The sequence below is a fragment of the Martes martes genome (assembly GCF_963455335.1).
Source record: "Martes martes genome assembly, chromosome: 4".
NCBI lineage: Eukaryota > Metazoa > Chordata > Mammalia > Carnivora > Mustelidae > Martes > Martes martes.
Window position 1 is genome coordinate 113,848,253 of NC_137891.1, and position 24,613 is coordinate 113,872,865.

Consider the following 24,613-nt stretch of genomic DNA (forward strand, 5'->3'; position numbering starts at 1 on the left):
ACACATATGGATAAATCTTCATGACCTTAGATTTGGCAGTGGGTTCGTGGATACAAGTTCTTTCACACCAAAAGCATGTACAACAAAAAGAAACCAGTAAATTGGACTTCATAAAAATTAAAACCTTTTGGGCATCGAAGGGCATTATCCAGAAGATGAAAAGCAACTTACAGAATGGTAGAAAATATTTGTGTATTACATATTTGATAGGAGTTTAGCATCCAGAATATATAAAGGTCTCTTAAAAACTCAACAAAAAGACAACACAGTTTTAAAATGTGCAAAGGATTGCTGCATTATTTATGGCAACCAAGACATGGAAACAACCTGAGTGTCTAATGGTGATGGATACACACACACACACACACACACACACACACACACACACACAGAGGAATATTACCCAGCCACAAAAAGGAGTGAAATCTTGCCATTTGCAACAACATGGATGAGCCTTGAGAGCATTATGCTAAGTGAAATAAATCAGAGAAAAACAAATACCATGTGATCTCACTTTTAGGTGAAATCTTAACAAAATAAAACAAAAAACTCTTTGAGAACAGGTTGATGGTTGCCAAAGATGGGGTGTGGGAAGTGAAATGAGATGAAGAGGAGTCAAAAGGTACACAGTCCCAGTTAAAGTCATGGAGACTTAATGTACACCATAATGACTGTAGTTACTGTATTGCATATTTAATAAGAGACTAGATCTTAAAAGTTCTCATCACAGGAGAAATTTTGTAAACTTTTGGTGATACGTTAAATAGACTTACTGTGGTGATCATTTCACAATATAAACAAATATTAAATCTTTACATTTTATACCTGAAACTAATATATTGTATGTCAGTTGGCCTCAAAAGTTTTTTTAAAATGAAGAAAGGACTTGAATAGCCCTTTCTCCAAAGAGGATATACAAGTGGACAACAGGTATATGAAAAAACACTCAACATCATTAGTCGCTAGGGAAAGGCAGACCACAATGAGGTACCAATTCACACTCACTAGAATAGCAATTAAAAAAAAAAAAAAGTTGGCAAGGAGATAGAGAGATTGGAACCCCTGTACACTGCTGGTGGAAATATAAAATGGTTAGCTGCTGTGGAAATTAGTGGCTCCTCAAAAAGTTAAACATAGAATTATTACATGATCTGCAATTCATCTTCTGGGTGTGTACCCCCAAAGAGTGGAAAACTGGTATTCAAACAAGTATGTGTACACATGTTTGTAGCAGCATTATCCACAAAAAAGTGGACATAGCCTAAAAGTCTTTCAGTGGAAGAATAGATAAACAAATTATGGCAAATACAATGAAATAGTCAACCACAGAAGGGATTGAAGTACTTACACATGCTTTACTATGGATGAACCTCCAAAACCTTAAGCTAAGTGAAAGAAGCCAGACACAAAGAACACATATGATTTCATTTATATAAAGTAACCCAAACAGGTAAATCCGTGCAGACAGAGAGCAGGTTGGTGTTTGCCAAAAGGTTGGAGTGGGAAAGGGTGAGAAACTGCTTAATATGTAAGAGGTTTTACTTGGGCTGATGGAAATGTTTTAGAACTAGGTAGAATTGGTAGTTACAGAACATTTCGAATATCCTAAATGCCACCTAATTGTTCACTTGAAAATGATGGTTTGAATTTTGCCTCCATAAATTGTTTAAAGAAAGAGACTATAGAAATGAAGGAATGAAGGTGTGTATTAGGCTCAAGGAAATAACACATTTAGTTTGAGTAATTGCAGTAGATGGTGGGAATAAGCGAGAATGTATTACGTCGCAGTGCTGGAACCCATTGGTTAAGGTCAGGGTAGGATTAGAAGCAAGTGAGCTAGCTTTGTATGAAGAACCTGAGAAGAATGAGGGCTCCCTCAGGGCTGGGGCTGGGCATGTCTTAATTGTGGTCACATTGAGATGAATATTAGAAATTAAATAGCATAATAGTTAATGAGGGTGACTCCCTCACAGTGAATTTTCAGGAATGAAGGATCAAGGTGGTCTGTCTATAACTGCTGGATACAACACACTAGTTACAATTGGGGAAAAAAATGGAAAAAGATGGAAAAAAGATGCACTATGCAAACACTAAGTGGAAGGCTGGAGTGTTTATACTTACATCTCATAAAGTATACTTCAGAACAAGAAATAGTTCCTAGAATAGAGAAAATCATGATGGTTATAGGGCCAGTTCACAAAGAAGATGTAACTATCTTATTTAGGATTGTGTGTGTTTATAAATACACGTCTCCTAACGTGTGTGCTCCTAACAATAGAGGAGTGTGAAGCTGGACTGATAGAACTGAAAGGTGAAATAAACAAATCCACAGTTAGGGTTGGAGTCTTCAGTACATCCCTGTCTCAGTAACGGATGAAACAAGTAGTTGGAAAATCAGTATAGATGTAGTAGACCTGTGCAAGGTTATCAACCAACTTGACCTGCTTGTCCATTTATGTAACATTCTACCTAGTAACAGTAGAATACATATTCTTTTCAAGTGCACATAGAACATTTACAAAGATCATATTCCGGTCCATAAAACAAATGTTAACAAATTTAAAGTTACTGAAATCATACAAAGTGTCTCCTTTGACTCTAACGGCATTCAGCTAGAAATTAATAATAGATATCTGGAAAATCCCCCAAATATTAGGCAATTAATACATTTTTATCCATGTATCAAAGAGAAAAATCTCAAAGGAAGTTAGAATATAGTGAATTAAATGAAGACACAACATTATCAAAATTTGTAGGATTCACCTAAAGCAGTATGTAGTGGAAAATTTATAGCATTGAATGCTTATATTAAGAAAGGAAATAAGTCTCAAACCAATATTCTAAGGTTAAGAAACTAGACATATAAGAGGAAATCCAACCTAAAGCAGGTAGAAGGAATAAGAAATAAAAAGTAAAAATCAGTGAAATTGAAAACAGTACAGAACAAAAATAGAGGGGCGCCTGGGTGCCTCAGTCGGTTAGCTATCTGCCTTGGTTGGGCTCAGGTCATGATCCCAGGGTCCTGGGATCAAGCCCCACATCAAGCTCCTTGCTCAGTGGGGAATCTGCTTCTCCCTCCCCATGTTCATGCTTTCTCTCAGTCTCTCTCTCTCAAATAAATAAAATCTAAAAAACAACAGACAAAAATAGAGAAAATCCATGAAACCAAGTGCTGGTTCTTTGAAATCATGAATAAAGTTGATAAGCTTCTGTCTAGACTGACTAAAGGGAGAAGAAACAGTAATCAATGTCAGGGATGACTGATTTCTGACAGATGGAGCCAAGTTGTCTTGTCTCATTTTCTGGAGTTGTTCTTCATGGTGTTATATTTCCTATAAGTTAGATTGAGTTAAAAAATGTTAACATCTAGTGATGGATAATGTTGTGAATTTTATTTTGCTTTAAATCAGAAAGCACGTAAGTTGTTCCTTCTGTAGTAATACTGAGTTTGATTACCATGCTGAGTTTGGTTACCACAGCCTCTCTGCCTTGTAAAGATAAGGTTTTTTCTATGCAACTATTTAAGTAATCTTTTGGGAAATACTTCTGTATCAAATAAATATCTTCTATTCAGTTTTTACTTAATGGTTTTAGCATCCACTGACTGGGTTTCCAGAATGGTGATTTTCATATTTTCTAAGTTTTTCCTACACATACTAGCTAATGTTCCTCTATGAAGAGACCTTTCTCTTTTTTCCTCTTTAATCTCTTATACTCACTCACTATGGACTCTCATATCACTCCAGATTCATGGACTTGTGTTTGTTCAATGTTTCATATGATTTTTAATTATTTTTAATGCTGTTGTTGTATAGTTATATGCCATACTTATTTCACAATAATATATAACTTTTGAGTAGCAGTTTTTAAAAGGTAAATTTTTATTTTTAATTAATTTTGATTATTGATGTTTTTTAAAAAGCATTTCCTTCTCTTTTTTTTCTTTAAATATTATGTTAGAGGTGGCTGGGTGGCTTAGTCGGTTAAATATCTGCCTTCAGCTCAGGTCATGATCTCGGTGTCCTGGGATCAAGCCCCACATTGGACTCCCGGTTCAGCGCAGAGCCTGCTTCTCTCTCTCCTCTCCACTTGTGCTCTCTCTTGCTATCTCTATATCTCTCTTTCTCAATAAATAAAATCTTTTTTAAAAAAATTATTTTAGGAGCACCTGGGTGGTTCAGTGGGTTAAAGCCTCTGCCTTCAGCTCAAGTCATGATCCCGGGGTCCTGGGATCGAGCCCCGCATCGGGCTCTCTTCTCAGTGGGGAGCCTGCTTCCTCCTCTCGCTGCCTGCCTCTCTGCCTACTTGTGATCTCTGTCTGTCAAATAAATAAAATCTTTAAAAAAAATTATTTTAGAGAGAGCACACATACACGCAAGTGGGAGAGTAGCAGATTGGGAGGGAGAGGATGGGGGAAGAATCTCAAGCCGACTCTGCACTGAGGTAGAACCTGACTTGGGGCTTGATATCACAATCCCAAGATCATGACCTGAGCCAGAACCAAGAGTTGGACACTCAACTGACTGAGCTGCACAGGCACCCCTAAAAAGCATTTCTGCACTTGCAAATAATGATTGTGTTTGACAGGTCATTTTCATTTTATACTGACCCTGATAGCTTGAACCTGATATTGTTGGTTTTCGAAAGTGATCTAGTGAATTTATTAGAAAATTTAGTATTTAGTACACTAAATAAAATTTAATACTTAGTATTTAGTAGTAGTATGTTAAATATTAAATATTAAACTAGCCATAAGATAAAACCAGGCATTAAGATTAAACCGTCCCTTTAAGTATTTGTTTTATGTGTTCCATGCAGTGCATAGAAGTAGAAATGATCCACTGATATTTCATACAGTTATATGTTTGACTCTGACCCTTTTGAGTGTGGTGGGACATGAATAGATTTTTAGACAAAGTTTCCTGGTAACCAACTGTCATTTAGTCTTGCTTGATCTATTTAAAAGTTTTTTGCCCTATACATGAGTACTTATCATTTAGGTAATTCTGAATAAGCAGTTTTGTCCAGCAGTTTGTTGGCTAGGATCAAGCATAAATAAGAATTTTAACAGTTAAAGCTGCTGAGTGCTAAAATGACTGACTTTTGAAGTTCTTAGGACCATTGTACTAGGAAGTACTTAAGGGGAGGCTAGAAAAGGTTTCTTCTGACATTCCTTCCTTTTCCTATAATTCCAGAAGAAAACAGGAAAGAATTATGTGATACTTTTAAGAACCAAGGATTTGGGGCACCTGGGTGGCTCAGTTAGTTAAGTGTCTGCCTTCAGCTCAGACCATGATCCTCAGGATCCTGGGATTGAGCCCCATGTTGGGCTTCCTGGTAGTGGGGAGTCTGCTTCTCCCATTGTCCATCCCTGCTGCTTGTGCTTGCTTGCTGGCTCTCTCTCTCTCAAATAAATAAATAAAATCAACAAAACCAAGGATTTGATATGAGGAATAAAAACTAATCTTATTTAAAATGAACACACAAGTGGTGCCCGGGTGGCTCAGTGGGTTAAGCCTCTGCCTTCAGCTCAGGTCATGATCTCAGGGTCCTGGGATTGAGCCCCACATCGGGCTCTCTGCTCAGCGGGGAGCCTGCCCCCCCCACCTGCCTCTCTGCCTACTTGTGATCTCTGTCTGTCAAATAAATAAAATCTTTAAAAGTAATAATAAAATGAACCCACAAATAAAGGTTAATAAACTAAAAACCAGTTTCTCAGTGGAAGTTGTGAAATCTAGATAATTTATTTTAGAAAAAGTGTTTATTCAGCAGCATTGGGAATTACCCCACACCTGATTTACCTAGTGGGTTTACTTGTCTTTATGAATATGGGAGTTAATGTTTAACATATCTTCCTGCATTCTAAACCTTTAGCTCTACCTCAGTGACATTTCAAAAAAAAGCCATTTAATTTGTAACTGCTGGTAAGTTTACCTAAGTCTTTCTAAAAATTCAAATAAAGTAATGACTTTACACATTTTGTAAAGTCTTAAACACTGTTCATCAATATGCCTATAAATCTGGACAGAAGTTTTCTTTCAAAACTAATTTTGATATTAGTCTAAAATTAAATGTTTTATATTCATATGTAGTCATCTTTTCTTATCTGCTTAAATAATAAATGAGCCTTCACTTTAATGGAAGTATTGTTTTCTTAACATTTTCTTCAGCATTAAAAAAAAAATCTTGCAGTTTGAGTATATAAATAAGCAGAGACAAACTTCTGCCTTAAAGGATGTATGTGTTTTTTAAGATGTTGGGAACAAATCATTTTAGAAGGATATACCAATTTTTCAAAAAAAATTCAGTGTGGTAGATCTTTAAATAGTACATCCATATTGCTTGAAATTTTTTTTTTCATATTGCTTGAATTTTTTTTTAAAAATAGCTATTGGGAGCATGTGGTACAGAGGATTACAGACATCTTTTTGGGGTCATATGCTGAGGGTGAGAGCAAGATATAACTTTTTTTTTTAATTGAAGTACAGTTGACATTAAGTTAGCTTCAGATGTACAACAGTGACTCAGTAATTCTGTACATTACAAACTGCTCATCACAATAAAAGTGTATTACAATGTTATTGACTATATTCCTTATGCTGTGCTTCTCATCCTGTGACTTATTTATTTTAATACTGGGAGTTTGTACTGCTTAATCCCCTTTACCTAATTCACACAGCCCTCCTCTACGCCCACCTTTGGCAAACAGTCCTATTTATGAGTCCGTTTCTCTCTTTGTTGTTACTGTTGTTGTAAGAAATGATTTTTTACTTAATTTTTTCTGCTGTGATTTTGTTTTGTGGTACAGAATCCTAGTCTGGACTACTTGCCTTGTATAATAATAGTTTTTTCAAGTGCTTTATTTATTTTTTTTTAAGATTTTATTCATTTATTTTTGACAGACAGATCACAAGTAGGCAGAGAGGCAGGCAGAAGGGCAGGGGGAAGCCGGCTCTCTGCTGAGAGCAGAGAGCCCAATGCATGGCTCTATTCCAGGACCCCAGGATCATGACCTGAGCTGAAGGCAGAGGCTTAAACCACTGAGCCACCCAAGCGCCCCTTTTCGAATGCTTTAAATGTGACAGTAGATATGTACCATATTTCCATACTATTATAAATTTTATTTGTTTTTGAAACAAATAGATTTTATAGGTCATTTTTGCAACATTCAGTTACCCTGTGCTTAACATACAGTATAGAGGTCTATAATAATAATAGTAATAGAGGGAGGGGTGTTGTTATTTAATCAAAGCACAGTTGACATATTAGTTTCAGGTGTACAACATAGTGATTCAAAAATTCTATGCATTATGAAATGCCCGCTACAGTATGTGTAGTTATCATCTGTCACCATACAAAGTTACTATGATTGACTGTATTCCCTGTACTGTTCTTTTCATGTTGTTGATTTTTCCTTCCCTTTTTTTGGTGGGGGAGGGACAGAGGGAAAGGGAGAGAGAATCTTAAGCAGGCTCCATGCTAGGCATGGAGCCTGACATGGGGCTGACATGGGGCTCAATCTCATGACCCTGAGATCATGACCTGAGCCAAAATCAAAGAGTCAGATGCTTAACTGACTACACCACCCAGGCATCCCATATTGTTGTTTTTGAACCAAGAGTTGACTACTTTATTCAGCAAATATTGCTTGCTCATTTACTATGAAAATCACAGTTTAGTTCTGACAGTACAGTAGCAAATAAGCCAAACTTTCTGGCATTGCTTGTATATATAGAGATAGATATTTTACAAATGAATTGCACAGTTAGTTATTTAATTAGAACTGTGGTATATACTACAAAAGAGAAAATAGAGTTCCATGAAATGTGTGGGTTCCCAAACAGGATCTATAATTATCAGGTTTTGAACTTAGTTACTTAATTTATAATTAAATTCAGGGAATATTTGATATATCTGTGTAGACAATCCTTTTTCCAGTTGGAATTTTTTTTTCACTTCATAATATAAGAAACCTCTCCAAATACAAATTTTTGCTTTTCACTGTATCACTCATATATCCTTCAAATATTGAATGTGAGAATTTATTTTTTTGTTTTACTCAAAACACAAGCAAAAAAGATAACTAAGGGTTTTACTGTAACTCATCTTACCCTTTTAACTTTTGTAACACCAGAAAAACATATGGGATTGAAAGGCAGAGACTTCACCTGCTAAAAACAATTTCTATTTCATTGGAGAGGGATTGCTGGTATCATAGAAACAGAAAGAGATTCATTGACTCAAGTGATGTTAAGTATAGGGAAGTCTTTCATTATTTATAGACTTTTGAATAAATTGTTCCTTATTGGCTTATTAGCCATCATAATTGTAGCAGTTTTCATTTGATAAGTCACATATTTGTCCAGGTAATGAATGTCAATGTGAAATAAACTTTTCTAAGAATTTATTATAGGGGCACCTGGATGGATCAGTAGTTAAGTGTCTGCCTTCGACTCAGGTCATGATCCCGGGATCCTGGGATCAAGCCCCATGTTCGGCTCCCTGCTCAATGGGGAGCCTGCTTCTCCCTCGCCAGCTCCCCTGTGCTTGTGTTCCTTTTCTCACTGTCTATCTCTCTCTGTCATAAATAAATAAAATCTTAAAAAAGAAAAAGAATTTATTGTAAGAATGTTACATGAGATGTTTAGATTATTTTTAGATGCTTAGATTTTTTAAATTTTTAAATTATTTTAAAGTTTTTTTTTTTCTTTTTATCCATTTGAGAGAGAGAGGTGAGAGAGAGCATGAGAGGGGAGAAGGTTAGAGGGAGAAGCAGACTCCCCGTGGAGCCGGGAGCCCAACGTGGGACTCGATTCTGGGACTCTGGGATCATGACCCGAGCCGAAGGCAGTCACTCAACAACCGAGCTACCCGGGTGCCCAGATGCTTAGATTTTTAATATTATGTCATTAATTCTTAAAATAGTATATATTAGAACAGTATATTAATTTCTTAAAAATAGTATTTCAATCCTTAAATGGCTTAAAAGTTTAAAAACATGGGCCCTGCAGCCCATACTCCAATTAAAAGAGGTGGTAATTGCTGTATGACTTTGCTAGGTTTTTTTAGTTTTCTTCATAAAAACAAACTAACTAACAAAAAAACCCTGTCTTATAAATAACACTTTCTTTTTTCCTGTGTAAAATAAAAAAAAAAAAAAGAAATGAGAAGTTTATAGTCCACAGTAGCATTTTTTTTTTACATTTCTTAATTTTTTAAAAATTTTTAATAAACATATAATGTATTTTTAGCACCAGGGGTACAGGTCTGTGAATCACCACGTTTGCACATTTCACAGCACTCATCATAGCACACACCTTCCCCAATGTCCATATCCCTGCCACCCTCTCCCATCCCCCCTCCCCCCAGCAACCCTCAGTCTGTTTTTTGACATTGAGACTTCTATGGTTTGTCTCCCTCCCGATCCCGTCTTCTTTCATTTTTTCTTTTTCTTCCCCCCAGCTCCCCCACATTGCATCTCCACTTCCTCATATCAGGGAGATCATACGATAGTTGTCTTTCTCTGATTGACTTATTTCGCTAAGCGTAATACCCTCTAGTTCCATCCACGTTGTTGCAAATGGCAAGATTTCATTTCTTTTGATGGCTGCATAGTCTTCCATTGTATATATATACCACATCTTCTTTATCCATTCATCTGTTGATGGACATCTAGGTTCTTTCCACAGTTTGGCTATTGTGGACATTGTTACTATAAACATTCGGGTGCATGTGCCCCTTCGGAGCACCACGTTTGTATCTTTAGGATATATACCCAGTAGTGCAATCGCTGGGTCATATGGTAGCTCTATTTTCAGTTTTTTGAGGAACCTCCACGCTGTTTTCCAGAGTGGTTGCACCAGCTTGCATTCCCACCAGCAGTGTAGGAGGGTTCCCCTCTCTCCGCATCCTCGCCAGCATCTGTCATTTCTTGACTTGTTAATTTTAGCCATTCTGACTGGTGTGAGATGGTATCTCATTGTGGTTTTGATTTGTATTTCCCTGAAGCCGAGTGATGTGGAGCATTTTTTCATGTGTCTGTTGGCCATCTGGATGTCTTCCTTGCAGAAATGTCTGTTCATGTCCTCTGCCCATTTTTTGATTGTATTATTTGTTCTTTGGGTGTTGAGTTTGCTAAGCTCTTTATAGATTTTGGATACTAGCCCTTTATCTGATATGTCGTTTGCAAATATCTTCTCCCATTCTGTCAGTTGTTTTTTGGTTTTGCTAACTGTTTCCTTTGCTGTGCAAAAGCTTTTGATCTTGATGAAATCCCAATAGTTCATTTTTGCCCTTGCTTCTGTTGCCTTTGGCGATGTTCCTAGGAAGAAGTTGCTGCAGCTGAGGTAAAAGAGGTTGCTGCCTGTGTTCTCCTCAAGAATTTTAATGGATTCCTTTCTCACGTTGAGGTCCTTCATCCATTTTGAGTCTATTTTTGTGTGTAGTGTAAGGAAATGGTCCAATTTCATTTTTCTGCATGTGGCTGTCCAGTTTTCCCAGCACCATTTGTTGAAGAGACTGTCTATTTTCCCATTGGACATTCCTTCCTGCTTTGTCAAAGATTAGTTGACCATAGAGTTGAGGGTCTATTTCTGGGCTCTCTATTCTGTTCCATTGATCTATGTGTCTGTTTTTTGCCAGTACCATACTGTCTTGATGATGACAGCTTTGTAATAGAGCTTGAAGTCTGGAATTGTGATGCCACCGACTTTGGCTTTCTTTTTCAATATTCCTTTGGCTATTCGAGGTCTTTTCTGGTTCCATATAAATTTTAAGATTATTTGTTCTATTTCTTTAAAAAAAATGAATGGGATTTTGATAGGGATTGCATTAAATGTGTAGATTGCTTTAGGTAGCATAGACATTTTCACAATATTTGTTCTTCCAATCCAGGAGCATGGAACATTTTTCCATTTCTTTGTGTCTTCCTCACTTTCTTTCATGAGTACTTTATAGTTTTTTGAGTATAGATTCTTTGCCTCTTTGGTTAGGTTTATTCCTAGGTATCTTATGGTTTTGGGTGCAGTTGTAAATGGGATTGACTCCTTAATTTCTCTTTCTTCTCTATTGTTGTTAGTGAAAAGAAATGCAACTGATTTCTGTGCATTAACTTTATATCCTGACACTTTACTGAATTCCTGTACAAGTTCTAGCAGTTTTGGAGTGGAGCCTTTTGGGTTTTCCACAAATAGTATCACATCATCTGCAAAGAGTGATAGTTTGACTTCTTCTTTGCCAATTTGGATGCCCTTAATTTCTTTTTGTTGTCTGATTGCTGAGGCTAGGACTTCTAGTACTGTGTTGAACAGCAGTGGTGATAACGGACATCCCTGCCGTGTTCCTGACCTTAGCGGAAAAGCTTTCAGTTTTTCTCCATTGAGAATGATATTTGCAGTGGGTTTTTCATAGATGGCTTTGATAATATTGAGGTATGTGCCCTCTATCCCTACACTTTGAAGAGTTTTAATCAGGAAGGGATGCTGCACTTTGTCAAATGCTTTTTCAGCATCTATTGAGAGTATCATATGGTTCTTGTTCTTTCCTTTATTAATGTATCACATTGATGGATTTGCGGATGTTGAACCAACCTTGCAGCCCTGGAATAAATCCCACTTGGTCGTGGTGAATAATCCTTTTCATGTACTGTTGGATCCTATTGGCCAGTATTTTGGTGAGAATTTTCACATCTGTGTTCATCAAGGATATTGGTCTGTAATTCTCTTTTTTGATGGGATCCTTGTCTGGTTTTGGGATCAAGGTGATGCTGGCCTCATAAAATGAGTTTGGAAGTTTTCCTTCCATTCCTATTTTTTGGAACAGTTTCAGGAGAAAAGGAATGAATTCTTCTTTGAATGTTTGGTAGAATTCCCCTGGGAAGCGGTCTGGCCCTGGACTTTTGTTTGTTTGGAGATTTTTGAGGACTGTTTCAATCTCCTTACTGGTTATGGGTCTAGTCAGGTTTTCTATTTCTTCCTGTTTCAGTTGTGGTAGTTTATATGTCTCTAGAAATGTATCCATTTCTTCCAGATTGTCGAATTTGTTGGCATAGAGTTGCTCATAGTATGTTCTTATAATTGTTTGTATTTCTTTGGTGTTGGTTGTGATCTCTCCTCTTTCATTCATGATTTTATTTATTTGCGTCCTTTCTCTTTTCTTTTTGATAAGTCTGGCCAGGAGTTTGTCAATCTTATTAATTCTTTCAAAGAACCAGCTCCTAGTTTCATTGATTTGTTCTGTTGTTTTTTTGGTTTCTATTTCATTGATTTCTGCTCTGATCTTTATGATTTCTCCTGCTGAGTTTAGGCTTTCTTTGTTGTTCTTTCTCCAGCTCCTTTAGGTGTAGGGTTAGGTTGTATACTTGAGACCTTTCTTGTTTCTTGAGAAAGGCTTGGACCGCTATATATTTTCCTCTCAGGACTGCCTTTGCTGTGTACCACAGATTTTAAACCGTTGTGTTTTCATTATCATTTGTTTCCATGAATTTTTTCAATTCTTCTTTAATTTCCTGTTTGACCCTTTCATTCTTTAGAAGGATGCTGTTTAGTCTCCATGTATTTGGGTTCTTTCCAAATTTCCTCTTGTGATTGAGTTCTAGCTTCAGAGCATTGTGGTCTGTAAATATGCAGGGAATGATCCCAATCTTTTGATACCAGTTGAGACCTGATTTATGACCCAGGATGTGATCTATTCTGGAGAATGTTCCATGTGCACTAGAGAAGAATGTGTATTCTGTTATTTTGGGATGGAATGTTCTGAATATATCTGTGATGTCCATCTGGTCCAGTGTGTCATTTAAGGCCTTTATTTCCTTGTTGACCTTTTGCTTAGATGATCTGTCCATTTCAGTGAGTGGAGTGTTAAAGTCCCCTACTATTATTGTATTATTGTCAAAGGGTTTCTTTGATTTTGTTATTAATTGGTTTATATAGTTGGCTGCTCCCATGTTAGGGGCATAGATATTTAAAATTGTTAGATCTTCTTGTTGGACAGACCCTTTGAGTATGATATAGTGTCCTTCCTCATCTCTTATTGTAGTCTTTGGCTTAAAATCTAATTGATCTGATATAAGGATTGCCACCCTAACTTTCTTCTGATGTTCATTAGCATGGTAAATTGTTTTCTACCCCCTCACTTTAAATCTGGAGATGTCTTCGGGTCTAAAATGAGTTTCTTGTAGGCAGCATATTGATGGGTTTTGTTTTTTTATCCATTCTGATACCCTTTGTCTTTTGATTGGGGCATTTAGCCCATTAACATTCAGGGTAACTATTGAGAGCTATGAATTTAGTGCCATTGTATTGCCTGTAAGGTGACTGTTACTGTATATTGTCTCTGTTTCTTTCTAATCTACTATTTTTAGGGTCTCTTGTTGCTTAGAGGATCCCTTTCAATATTTCCTGTAGAGCTGGTTTGGTGTTTGCAAATTCTTTCAGTTTTTGTTTGTCCTGGAAGCTTTTTATGTCTACTTCTATGTTCAATGATAGCCTAGCTGGATATAGTATTCTTGACTGCATATTTTTCTCGTTTAGTGCTCTGAATATATCATGCCAGTTCTTTCTGGCCTGCCAGGTCTCTGTGGATAGGTCCGCTGCCAATCTAATGTTTTTACCCTTGTATGTTACAGACTTCTTTTCCCGGGCTGCTTTCAGGATTTTCTCTTTGTCGCTAAGACTTGTAAATTTTACTATCAGGTGACGGGGTGTGGACCTATTTTTATTGATTTTGAGGGGCGTTCTTTGCATTTCCTGGATTCTGATGTTTGTTCCCTTTGCCATATTAGGGAAATTCTCTCCAATAATTGTCTCCAATATACCTTCTGCTCCCCTCTCTCTTTCTTCTTCTTCTTCTGGAATCCCAATTATTCTAATGTTGTGTTGTCTTATGGTGTCACTTATCTCTCGAATTCTCTCCTCGTGGTCCAGTATTTGTTTGTCTCTCTTTTGCTCAGCTTCTTTATTCTCTGTCATTTGGTCTTCTATGTCACTAATTCTTTCTTCTGCCTCATTTATCCTACCAGTAAGAGCTTCCATTTTTGATTGCACCTCATTAATAGCTTTTTTTATTTCAACTTGATTAGATTTTAGTTCTTTTATTTCTCCAGAAAGGGCTTTTATTTCTCCGGAGAGGGTTTCTCTAATATCTTGTATGCCTTTTTCGAGCCCGGCTAGAACCTTGAGAATCGTCATTCTGAACTCTAGATCTGTCATATTACCAATGTCCGTATTGATTAGGTCCCCAGCTTTCGATACTGCCTCTTGTTCTTTTTTTTGTGGTGAGTTTTTCTGCCTTGTCATTTTGTTCAGATAAGATTTGCTTTCTCCTCCTCTGGAATTCCACTGTTCTCCTTGGTGAGTGAAGTTGGTCTTGGCTGGGTTTCTTGTTGATCTTCTGGGGGAGGGGCCTGTTGTAATGATTCTCAAGTGTCTTTGCCCCAGGCGGAATTGCACCGCCCTTATCAGGGGCTGGACTAAGTAATCCACTCGGGTTTGCTTTCAGGAGCTTTTGTTCCCTGAGCGCTTTCCGTAGAGTTCCAGAGGACAGGAATGAAAATGGCGGCCTCCCAATCTCCGGCCGGGAGGAGCCGAGAGCTCAGGGTCCCGCTCCTCAGTGTTCCCTCAGAGAAAAGCGCCCAACCGCCCCCATCTCCCTGGCCTCTGGTCGCACTTGGAGAAAAGCGCACAATCGCTCGCGCTTGGAGAAAAGCTCTCGGTCGCTTCCATCTCCCTGGCCTCCAGCTGCGTGCTTGGAGAAAAGTGCTCAGTCACTCCGTCTCCCTGGCTCCGGCTGCTCTCCGAACTCACCCAGCCTGTGACCAACCAGTTCAAGGTAACCCCGAGCTAAGAGCTCACTCCTCGGCTTTGTTGCTTTAGCTGGCTTCCCCGCTCTAATACCTGCGAGCTCTGCGACACTCAGACACCCCCGTCCTTCTGTGATCCTGCGGGACCTGGGGTTAAGCTGACCTCGCGTGGGCTTCCCCCCGGTTTAGCGTCTGGAGTGATGTCCCTCAGTGGAGCAGACTTTTAAAAGTCCTGATTTAGTGCTCCGTTGCTCCCCCGCTTGCCGGGAGCCGGCCCCTCCCTCCAAGGTCTATCTTCCCGTCACTTTGGATTCACTTCTCCGCAGGTCCTACCTTTTAGAAAGTGATAGATTTTCTGTTTCTAGAATTGTTGCTCTTCTTCTCTTCGATATCCCTTTGGATTTGTAGGTGTTCGCAATGGTTAGATAAGGTATCTAGCTGATCTCCTGCTACCCGATGTCGTCTAAGCCTGCTACTTCTCCTCTTCTCCATCTTGACTCCTCCCCCTCCACAGTAGCATTTTTTAACATTGTCACTTAGATGCCAATTCTTCCAATCACAGGTTATGTGTACTTAGACAAGTTACTTAACTTCTTTGTGCTATAGTTTGTCCTGTTTATCATAGAGGGTTGTTAAGACTTAAGGGAGTTGGTACTCTAGGGTAATGCCTGGCACATAGTGAGGGATTAATAAATGGTATACCTAATATTAGGATTAGTATTAACATTATTCTATTATTATTATTCTACCAGCTTGCTTGGCAAATGTCATAGGCTGCTAGTAGTAAGAGCTAAAACAGACATGGCAAAATTTTCAGTAGACTAAACATTGACAGAAGTATCACTTTCCTATTTAGATATGCAAAAATTTGAACCAAGAAAATTGGAAATGGTAGGAATAATGACCAAAACCAGATTCAATTGCAGAAGCTCTAATGGGTCATATTTGAAATGGACCAAAACCCAGACAAGAATAAAACTTCTAAATCACTAAATTTAATCTTATTTGTAAAATTTATCGTACACTAGTCAGAGTTCTCCAGAGACACAGAAGTAGTAGGGGAGACACACACATATGCACAAACACACAAAGAGTTTTTTTGAGAGTAAATGGCTCATACCATTATGAAGGCTGAGAAATCCCATGTCTGCCATCTGCAGTCTGGAGACCTGGGAAAGCCAGTGGCATAATTCTAGTTACACTTCAAAGGCCTAAGAACCAGGGAAGCTGATGGTATAAATTCTGGTCCAAGGGTAGGAGAAGACCCATGTCCCAGCTCAGGCAGGTGGGCAGGGAGTGAATCCTCCTTTCATCCTCCCTTCGCTTTTTGTTCTCTTCTGGCCTTCAGTGGTTTGGATGATGCCCACCCACATTGGGAGGGCAATCTACTGAGTCACCTGGAAACACCCTCAGACACACCCAGAAGTAATGTTTAATCTGGGCCCCATGGCCTAGTCAAGTTGACACACAAAATTAACCATCGTAAGTCCAACCTTTGTCAACTTGACAACCATACTTAGTCTCCACATAAAGACAACAAGGTCATAATTCTGCCTAACATGATACAATTAGCCTGTGCACAGCTGAAAATGCACTGATGCCTTCCCCAGAAGAGAAATAAAAGTCTTTCAGTGATGTTTTCTTGATATCTTAAAACTTAAATACTATGATGTAAAATTAACAATTCTTAAATACTTTGATATAAAATCATTTTATCTTTGTAAGGAAGTAAAAGAGGAATGAAAACACCCATACACATATTCATAGCAAAATTAGAAGGGAATACTCATGACAGTTACAGTCCACATTTCTGTCATGTGGTCATAGCTACTATTGATAACTGCCATCTTCCACTATCCACTCTATTCCCTTTGCTTTCAACAAGCACTTCAGCTGATTGTAATTCTTTGTCTGGTGAGATAACCCAGACCTTCATTCCTGAGGAGTCCGGGCCATTAGTAATCCTTCCTAATTTTTCATTGACCTTAATCACAGGGCATGATAATACTAAGAGACACCTTAAAGGATCTTCTGTGTTCCACATATTTTCTTCATTTCTACCTCTTGATTCCTGGATTAGTGAATTTCGATTGTGGGAGAAAAGGCACCATATATTGGACGCTGATTCAGAGCACATTCATTATCTGGAGAACCTTGCCCCAGACCTCTAAGATACTTAGTTTTCAAAAGGTTGTTCCACCATTCTGTCAAGTCAGCTGCTTCAGAATGTTAGGAAACATGGCAAGACTAGTGAATTCCATGAGCATGGGCCTGTTGTTGTACTTTTTTTGATATTAGGTGAATTTTTTGATCAGAAGCAATGCTTTGTGGAATACCATGACAATGAATAAGGCATTCTATAAGTCCATAGATAGTAGTTTTGACAAGAGCATTCATGTGCAGGGAGGGCAAATCCATATCCAAAGTATCCTTAACAGTAAAAACAAAATGCTTCCCCTTCCATGATGAAAGCAGTCCAGTGTAAGCAACATGCCATGATAGCTGGCGAGTCACCTCAGGGAATGATGTCATATCAGGTGCTCAGGGTTAATCTTTGCTGCTGGCAGATTAGACTCTCAGCAGTGGCCATAACCTCAGTGAATAGAAGTCTTTGTTGCTGAACCCATGCATAACCTCCATCCCTACCACTATGGCTGCTTTGTTCATAAGCCTATTGGACAGTGATGGGTGGCTGAGAAAAGAGGCTGAGTGGTATCCACAAAATAGGTCATCCTATCCAATTGATTTTTAAAATCCTCTGTGGAGGTCACCCTTTGATGAGCATTTCCGCGGGGCACAAATAAATATCTTCATGTTTTTTAGCCCATTCAGAGAGGTCTCTCTACATCTTCTGTGGATTTCTTTGTCATCACTTTTCCCTTCCTCCACATTAAACCAAGGCATATCTGGCATTTCCAGTTCACTCACAATGGCCACCTTCTGGTCCATGTTTCAGCCAACCAAACAAATGCTAGAACCTTCTCTAACTCCCTAAGTTGCAACACTAATGCAGAATCTCTGCATAGTGAGCCTGTATGCTTATTAAGAACTGATTCCCATGAAAGTACTTTTTGTCCAGTAAAAATGCACATGAATATAATTGGACAGGGCTAATTGCCATTTAGAAAATTGATAATTGGATGAAACTGACTTAGTGGAGTTAGATTCATTCTGAATATTTAATGTATGCCCTTTATGCCTATGCATATAGACTATATTAGATAGTAGACGAAATCACATAGGATGAATCTACAAAATACAAAAACCGAAGATTGATGGAAAACACCAATATTGAAACCCTGGGGACTGATAGACATACACATGTACATATAGTCATACATACCTATGTGAAGTAGTAGAATTGGCAGAGACAGCAGAGAAGATAGGTAGTAGAACTATGGAGGAGTAGCACCTCAAAATCTATGTAAAAATTTTAAGGGTGGTCAGTGCTGTTAAATTCCATAGACTGTCTAGTGAAAGTAAGAGCTGAATAAAAGGGCTTATTTACCGTTGAGTTTTTATATCATTACTACATATTGATGTTGTTAGTGATGAGAACAGTTTCAATATGGTTGAGAACTAAAGCTAGTTTACAGTGGATTGAGGAACAAACCTCCATTCAGTGGGAAGTATGAAAGGAGAAATAACATGTATAAACTATGGAATTTAGAATTTATCCCTTGAATAATAGAGGGCAATTAGAAGTTTTGTAAATTTTGTAAATTTTCTTGGTAAAAATGTGTTCCCAATATTAGTACCGTTTTTGAGGGGTTTGGGGGGTGCTTGGTTATATCAACTGGTTTATACCAGATCCTGTGATTCCATTCTCATATGGGCTGCCTGGGCTTGGTGTTTTCGTGGGGATCCCCTGGTAGAGGATCTTGGCAAACAAATGTGGACTACAGGTGTCAGGCTTTACACTAGTGCAAAAAATTCTAGTATTACTCATGAAATAACCATGAACTCATTAAACAAAAATTATGGCACCTGCCTTTTGGATGTGGTCATTCCAAAAGAGAGAGTGCCTTTTCCCTATTTAGTAAGGTAAGTAATTACTAAAGTGACGTACGTATTGTAGATGTACTCCTTGTATAGAAATACTGTTTTAATAGTACCAGAAAATTCCTAGGAGAAATAATCTGTAATACATTGAATCAAAAAGTCCTCACTTTTTAATAAGTAAGCTATTCATTTAAAAAATCATCTTTTTGGGTAGCTGGAAAAGGGAGTATCATATTTTAATTAAACATTTAATAGTTTTCAAATAAAGTTTTATTTTGACATCAGTCTTATTCCTAATGTATTAAAGAGTGAGAGGAAATATTCTTTACTCAAGCTAGTTTAATAGGAGATGACTTTCTGTGACTATTTTGGAATTTTGAGTTGTTTCATTTCTTTACTGTGTGAATTAAATGTGAACTGATAGTTTCTTTTAGGAAGTCTTACATAATGGTGAATTGATGTTTTTTTGCTTTTTTTGGAACAGCTTTTTATAGAAACTGGTTTAGAAAGGGATTTCTTAAGTGGCTGCATTGGTATTCACATTAAAGAGCAGGAAAGGAAATGGAAAGGTTTCGTGCTTCCATGGTTATTTTCTTTGTAGGCATCTTCTTTATCTGTTTCCAGCAGTGATTTTCATGCATATCTTTGAAGAGCTCTGCATTCTAAGAGTAAAGACATTTTTATTCTGTTGGGATTTAGGATGGTTCATGTTATTATAGATGCCTTATTTTTATTTAAACATTTTTATTTGAAAATAGAATTTTCAGTAAATGCGTATTTCTTTTTTTTTCAGTAAATGCGTATTTCTGTGGTGTATGACAGTGTTGTCCCATAGCAATATAATGTGAGCCACATAGTATTTTAAAATACTGTGTTAAAAGGAGTAATAATTACAGACAAAATTAATATTCTTAAACTCAGTGTGTGTAAAATATTATTTTGACCTGTAATCAGTATAAAAATTATTGAGATATTTTGCCTTTTTATTTCATATGAAATCTTCAGAATTCAGTTTATATTTACAATTACATCCTTTCTCATTTGCACTAGCAACATTTCAAGTGCTGGGTAGCCACCATGTGGCTAATGGCTACACTGTTGTCCAGGGTATGTCTGTAGAGTCGGAACAAATTCTTCGATCTGGATGGATGGACAGATCAGAGGGGATTTTATCTTCCATGAATTGGATTTGATTTGTATAATAACCAGTTACCAACATAGAATAATGTGTGGCATCAGTAGATACCAAGCCTGGACTTTTTTATTCCTTGGAAAGTTATTTGGAGTAGATAAGCTAGAAGCTGTGGGTAGTTGGAACTTTTACATTTGGTTGCTCATAATAACTGTATTGTGTAACTGCATTTATTTATATTATATGTACATGTTCCTATTGCTACAAAATTTCATTATATGTAACTTATAGCATAAATGCAATTCCAACTACAATGAAGATTTTGTGCTGCAACTGGAGAAGGAATTGGTCCAAGCCCGTCTGAGTGAAGCTGAGTCTCAGTGTGCACTAAAGGAGATGCAGGATAAAGTCCTGGATATAGAGAAGGTGAGAACAACATAAATACTGTCACTCCCAAATTAGAAGGGACATGTGATAGATGTACTTATTAAATAGTTAAATTGGAGTTGGTGTTTTTATGCATTGGAAACCTTATATATTAGTAACTAAGAGAGGAAAGGAGAAAGAAAATAAGATTCTTAATTATTCTTTGTTGCCATACTACTCAAAGCCCCTTTTTTAAGGGTAAAAAAAAAAAAGGAATAGAGACCCCTTAAAGGAAGATAACCAGGGTAATTTGATATGGATAATATTTAATTATTGAAGAAGAGAAACTTAAGGTATACATGATAATGGTTGTCTTCAAATATTATACCTTCATCTGCAAGAGGTAGGATATGACTAATACATAAACATTTCAGAAAAAAATCTCATCTGAGTGTTACTGTTAAAACTTTCCAAGCTACTGTAAGCCACCTCAGGATATGTGGGAAGATCTTAGCCTAAGGTGTACTTACAGAAGATAATTTCCTCTTTTCAAGATGACTAAAGAACTTTAAGGATTAGATAAGAAACAGAAATGCTTTTAGGTTTCTTAAAATTCTCAGACTTGAAAGTCTGTGTTCTAGATCACAAACCCTGAATCTCTTTTTTGTCATCTGTAAAATTATTGATGGCTTGGGCTTTATGTTAAGTTTGTTCTTCTCACTATTAGGTAGTATCTAGCTATTGAATCAAAGCTTTATACATAATGAACATGACAGCCTCGAATTGAAATAAAGCAGGGTCTAACTACTTGTAAGTAGTAATGAAATAATTTTGCTAGAAATATACTTGCTATTTTTATGTTATTTTTGGAGAATTTATTCTCCTGTTTGTTGAGAAAAAGCCAGCAAGAATGCCATAAAAAAAATGTATAATAAAATACTGGGTTTCTAAGTTAGGAGTACTGTGGGTACCATAATGTAGATAAGAATCTTGATCTTTCAGTTTTGAATATTTGGTAGAAAAAAATGCCCTTGGATCCAGTTTAAAAATGAATTTCTTAAATAGCATTGTTGGTATTTGTGTTATATAGTAGAAAGGAAATTAGAAGGCTTCATGCTTCCTATGGTTAATTTCTTCATGTAGGATTCTCTTTTTATGCATATACAGTAAATTTCTGGTATGCAATTGAGAAAATATTTAGTCCATCATAAAATTGTATAGTTGGCAAGGATAGCTTTATTCATGATCTCTGTGGGCTAAATTTTTCATGTCCTATTTTATAGTCATATTTTAGAAATATTTTAGAGTTGTAAAATTCATAGATTCGGTACTTGAAATCTCAGTAGTGCCTCAGTTGACTCAAGGAGCTTTTACTAGGGCCTAATTTAGAATCTCTTGGTCATGGCCCAGAGTAATAAGGGCTATCCTGTATCCTAAGGTGGGTCTTTCAGTAGAGCAGGAGATTAGTCTAAATCTTGTACTCTTTAAACAAATATTTAGATCACCTTGGTATTAATTTCTTAAGTATAAATAATAACTAATGTTTAAAGATTTTATACTCCTTTCAAAGTGGCATGCTGAGAAAATACAACAAAACAGGCTTTGGACAATTCGTTTCCATAGATCTTTAAAATATGAGTGATGTCCATGCTTTGTTTGGAGTCCTAATCAGGGGTTAGTAAGCTTATTGCCATGTTGAGAAACATTTTACTCATGTTGCTTTAAAACTCTGATTACTGTTTTATTAAGCAAAGCACAGTTAGACTTTTTGTGTCCTCAAAATTCAGTACAGTTACCCTCATACATTCCCTGTGGAAATGTAAAACAGTAAATCTGCTTTGGAAAAGCTTGACAGTTTCTTAAAAGTAGCAGTTCTGCTCCTTAGTATAAACTCAAGAGAATTAAAAATATAGGTCCAGAAAATAAATAAAAAATTTAATTAAAAAAAATTAAAATTAAAAAAAAATATAGGTCCACACACTTTTACACAAATGTTCATAACATTTTCATAATAGTCAAAAAGTGGAAACAACTCAAATTTCTGTCAGCTGTGAATGGATAAATAAAATATAGCATATACACACAATGGAATATTATTTGTCAGTAAAAAGTGATGAACCTTGAAAACACTCTAGGTGAAAGAAGCTAGTCATAAATGGCCACGTATTGTGTGATTCCATTGATATGAAATGTCCAGAATAGATAAATCCATAGAGACAGAAAGTAGACTAGTGGTTGTCAGGGGCTGTGGGGAGGGAGAATGTGGGTATAGGGTATAGGGTTTCATTTTGGGGTGATTAAAATGTTCTGAAATTAGATTGTGGTGATGGTTGTACAACCCTGTGAATACTCTTAAAACCACTAACTGGTGCACATTAAAAGGGTAAGTTTTATGGTTTGTAATTTATATCTCAGTAAAAGTGTGTAAAATTAAGTATAGTTACATGTGGGACAAAATAGCTCTTACTACATATGTTTTATTTAATTTTATTCTTTAAATTTAAAAATTCCATATTGTATTTTCTCTTGCTTCAGAGAAACAACTCCTTTCCTGATGAGAATAACATTGCAAGACTTCAGGAAGAGCTCATTGCTGTGAAACTGAGAGAAGCAGAAGCTATTATGGGATTGAAAGAACTTAGACAACAAGTCAAGGATATAGAGGAACACTGGCAGGTATATCATTATATTTTGTATGTTTTTTAAAAAGCAGGTGAAACCTGAATACCCAGTTTGTGTGAATTTGAAGTAGCTGATGATCAACACTAGAATTTGAGTTTAAAATGAGAAGGACTCTTTCAATACAGAAATCTGAGAGCATTTATAAGTTGAAGGTACCTTTAAGCTCTTTCTCCCTTTTTAATTCATTTAAAAAAAACGGATAAAATAGAGATCAAGTCGTGTATCATTGTGATTTATATAACTTCTCTAAAGAATCAAAAAATTTTCCTTTATATAGGGCATATTTCTTCTGTTGATATTAAATCCATTAGTACGAAACAACAGAGGGTGACACTAACATAAATTTGTCTATACCTTTGTAAACTTTTGAAAATTGGTTATCTCACAAAATCAGGCATTTATATGCCTGCAAATTAATTCACATATGAGGGAAAGTGTTGACAAGGAACAAACAAACAAACAAACAAAACGAGTCTAGAAGATAGAGCAAGAAGGGAGAGAGGGAAGAAAAAAAACGCTATATACCATTTCAGAATAGTGACTTCGATTTGAATTTGGGGTGGGGCTACAGTTAGCAAAGACTGAAATTAGTCCTTAACATTGCCACAGCTTTTTTCTTTCCCCAGAAATGTTAGGCAGCAATAAACTGGAAATTAAAAACAAAAGAAAACTAATACTTCACCATGGATATTTTGAGAACACTCCTAATACTCCTTCCTTAATTCTTGAATGGCCCCATTTTTTTTTCTTGGGATTTCATTAAAAATGTGGAAATCTCTCTTATAATAAATTTAGGGTAAAATTGTATTCTTTACAATTTGCCACAGTATAAACAGATTTGAACTATATCTGAGCTTGTATTCCAGATCTGCCACTTTTTGGCTATACTGACCTTTTGAAGTTACTTAATCACCACCATTTCCGTCATCTAACCTGGATAATGACGATAATAGTGCCTAACTATTAAGGTTTTCTAGGGATTAAATAAAATAATGTATATACAGTGCTAAATATAGTAGTGGGCATGAAATAAGTGCCAGGAAAGTTAGCTCTTATTTTGATAGTGAGAATATTTGTTGCAATATAATTTTTTTTTGTCTTTTAGCGCCACTTAGCTCGTACTACTGGGAGGTGGAAAGACCCACCTAAGAAAAATGCTGTGAATGAGTTACAGGATGAACTGATGACCATTCGACTTAGAGAAGCTGAAACTCAGGCAGAAATAAGAGAAATAAAACAAAGAATGATGGAAATGGAAACGCAGGTATGATGGGAAAGCCTGGTAGCTTTAAAAAATACCATTAGCGGGGTGCCTGGGTGTCTCAGTGGGTTAAAGCCTCTGCCTTCAGCTCAGGTCATGATCCCAGGGTCCTGGGATCGAGCCCCACATTGGGCTCTCTTCTCAGCAGGGAGCCTGCTTCCTCCTCTCTCCCTGCCTACTTGTGATCTCTGTCAAATAAATAAATAAAATCTTAAAAAAAAAATACCATTAGCATGGGGTGCCTGGGTGGCTCAATTGGTTAAATACTGGATTCTTGATTTTTGGCTCAGGTCATGAGTTCAGGGTCATGAGATCAAGCCCCACATTGGGTTCCAGGCAGATTGTGAAGTCTGCTTAAGATTCTCTCTCTCCC

General features: G+C 36.9%; 1 protein-coding gene across 2 annotated transcripts in view; it reads left to right on the top strand.

The window, feature by feature from the left end:
* EVI5 (ecotropic viral integration site 5) overlaps positions 1–24,613 on the top strand; it is a 199,076-nt gene that overhangs the window by 96,992 nt on the left and 77,471 nt on the right. For both annotated transcript variants that reach the window (XM_080800425.1, XM_080800426.1), the window contains 3 exons: positions 20,223–20,357; positions 22,833–22,973; positions 24,085–24,243. In XM_080800425.1, coding sequence (XP_080656551.1) covers positions 20,223–20,357; positions 22,833–22,973; positions 24,085–24,243 — 435 coding nt within the window. The remainder of the gene's footprint in view (positions 1–20,222; positions 20,358–22,832; positions 22,974–24,084; positions 24,244–24,613) is intronic.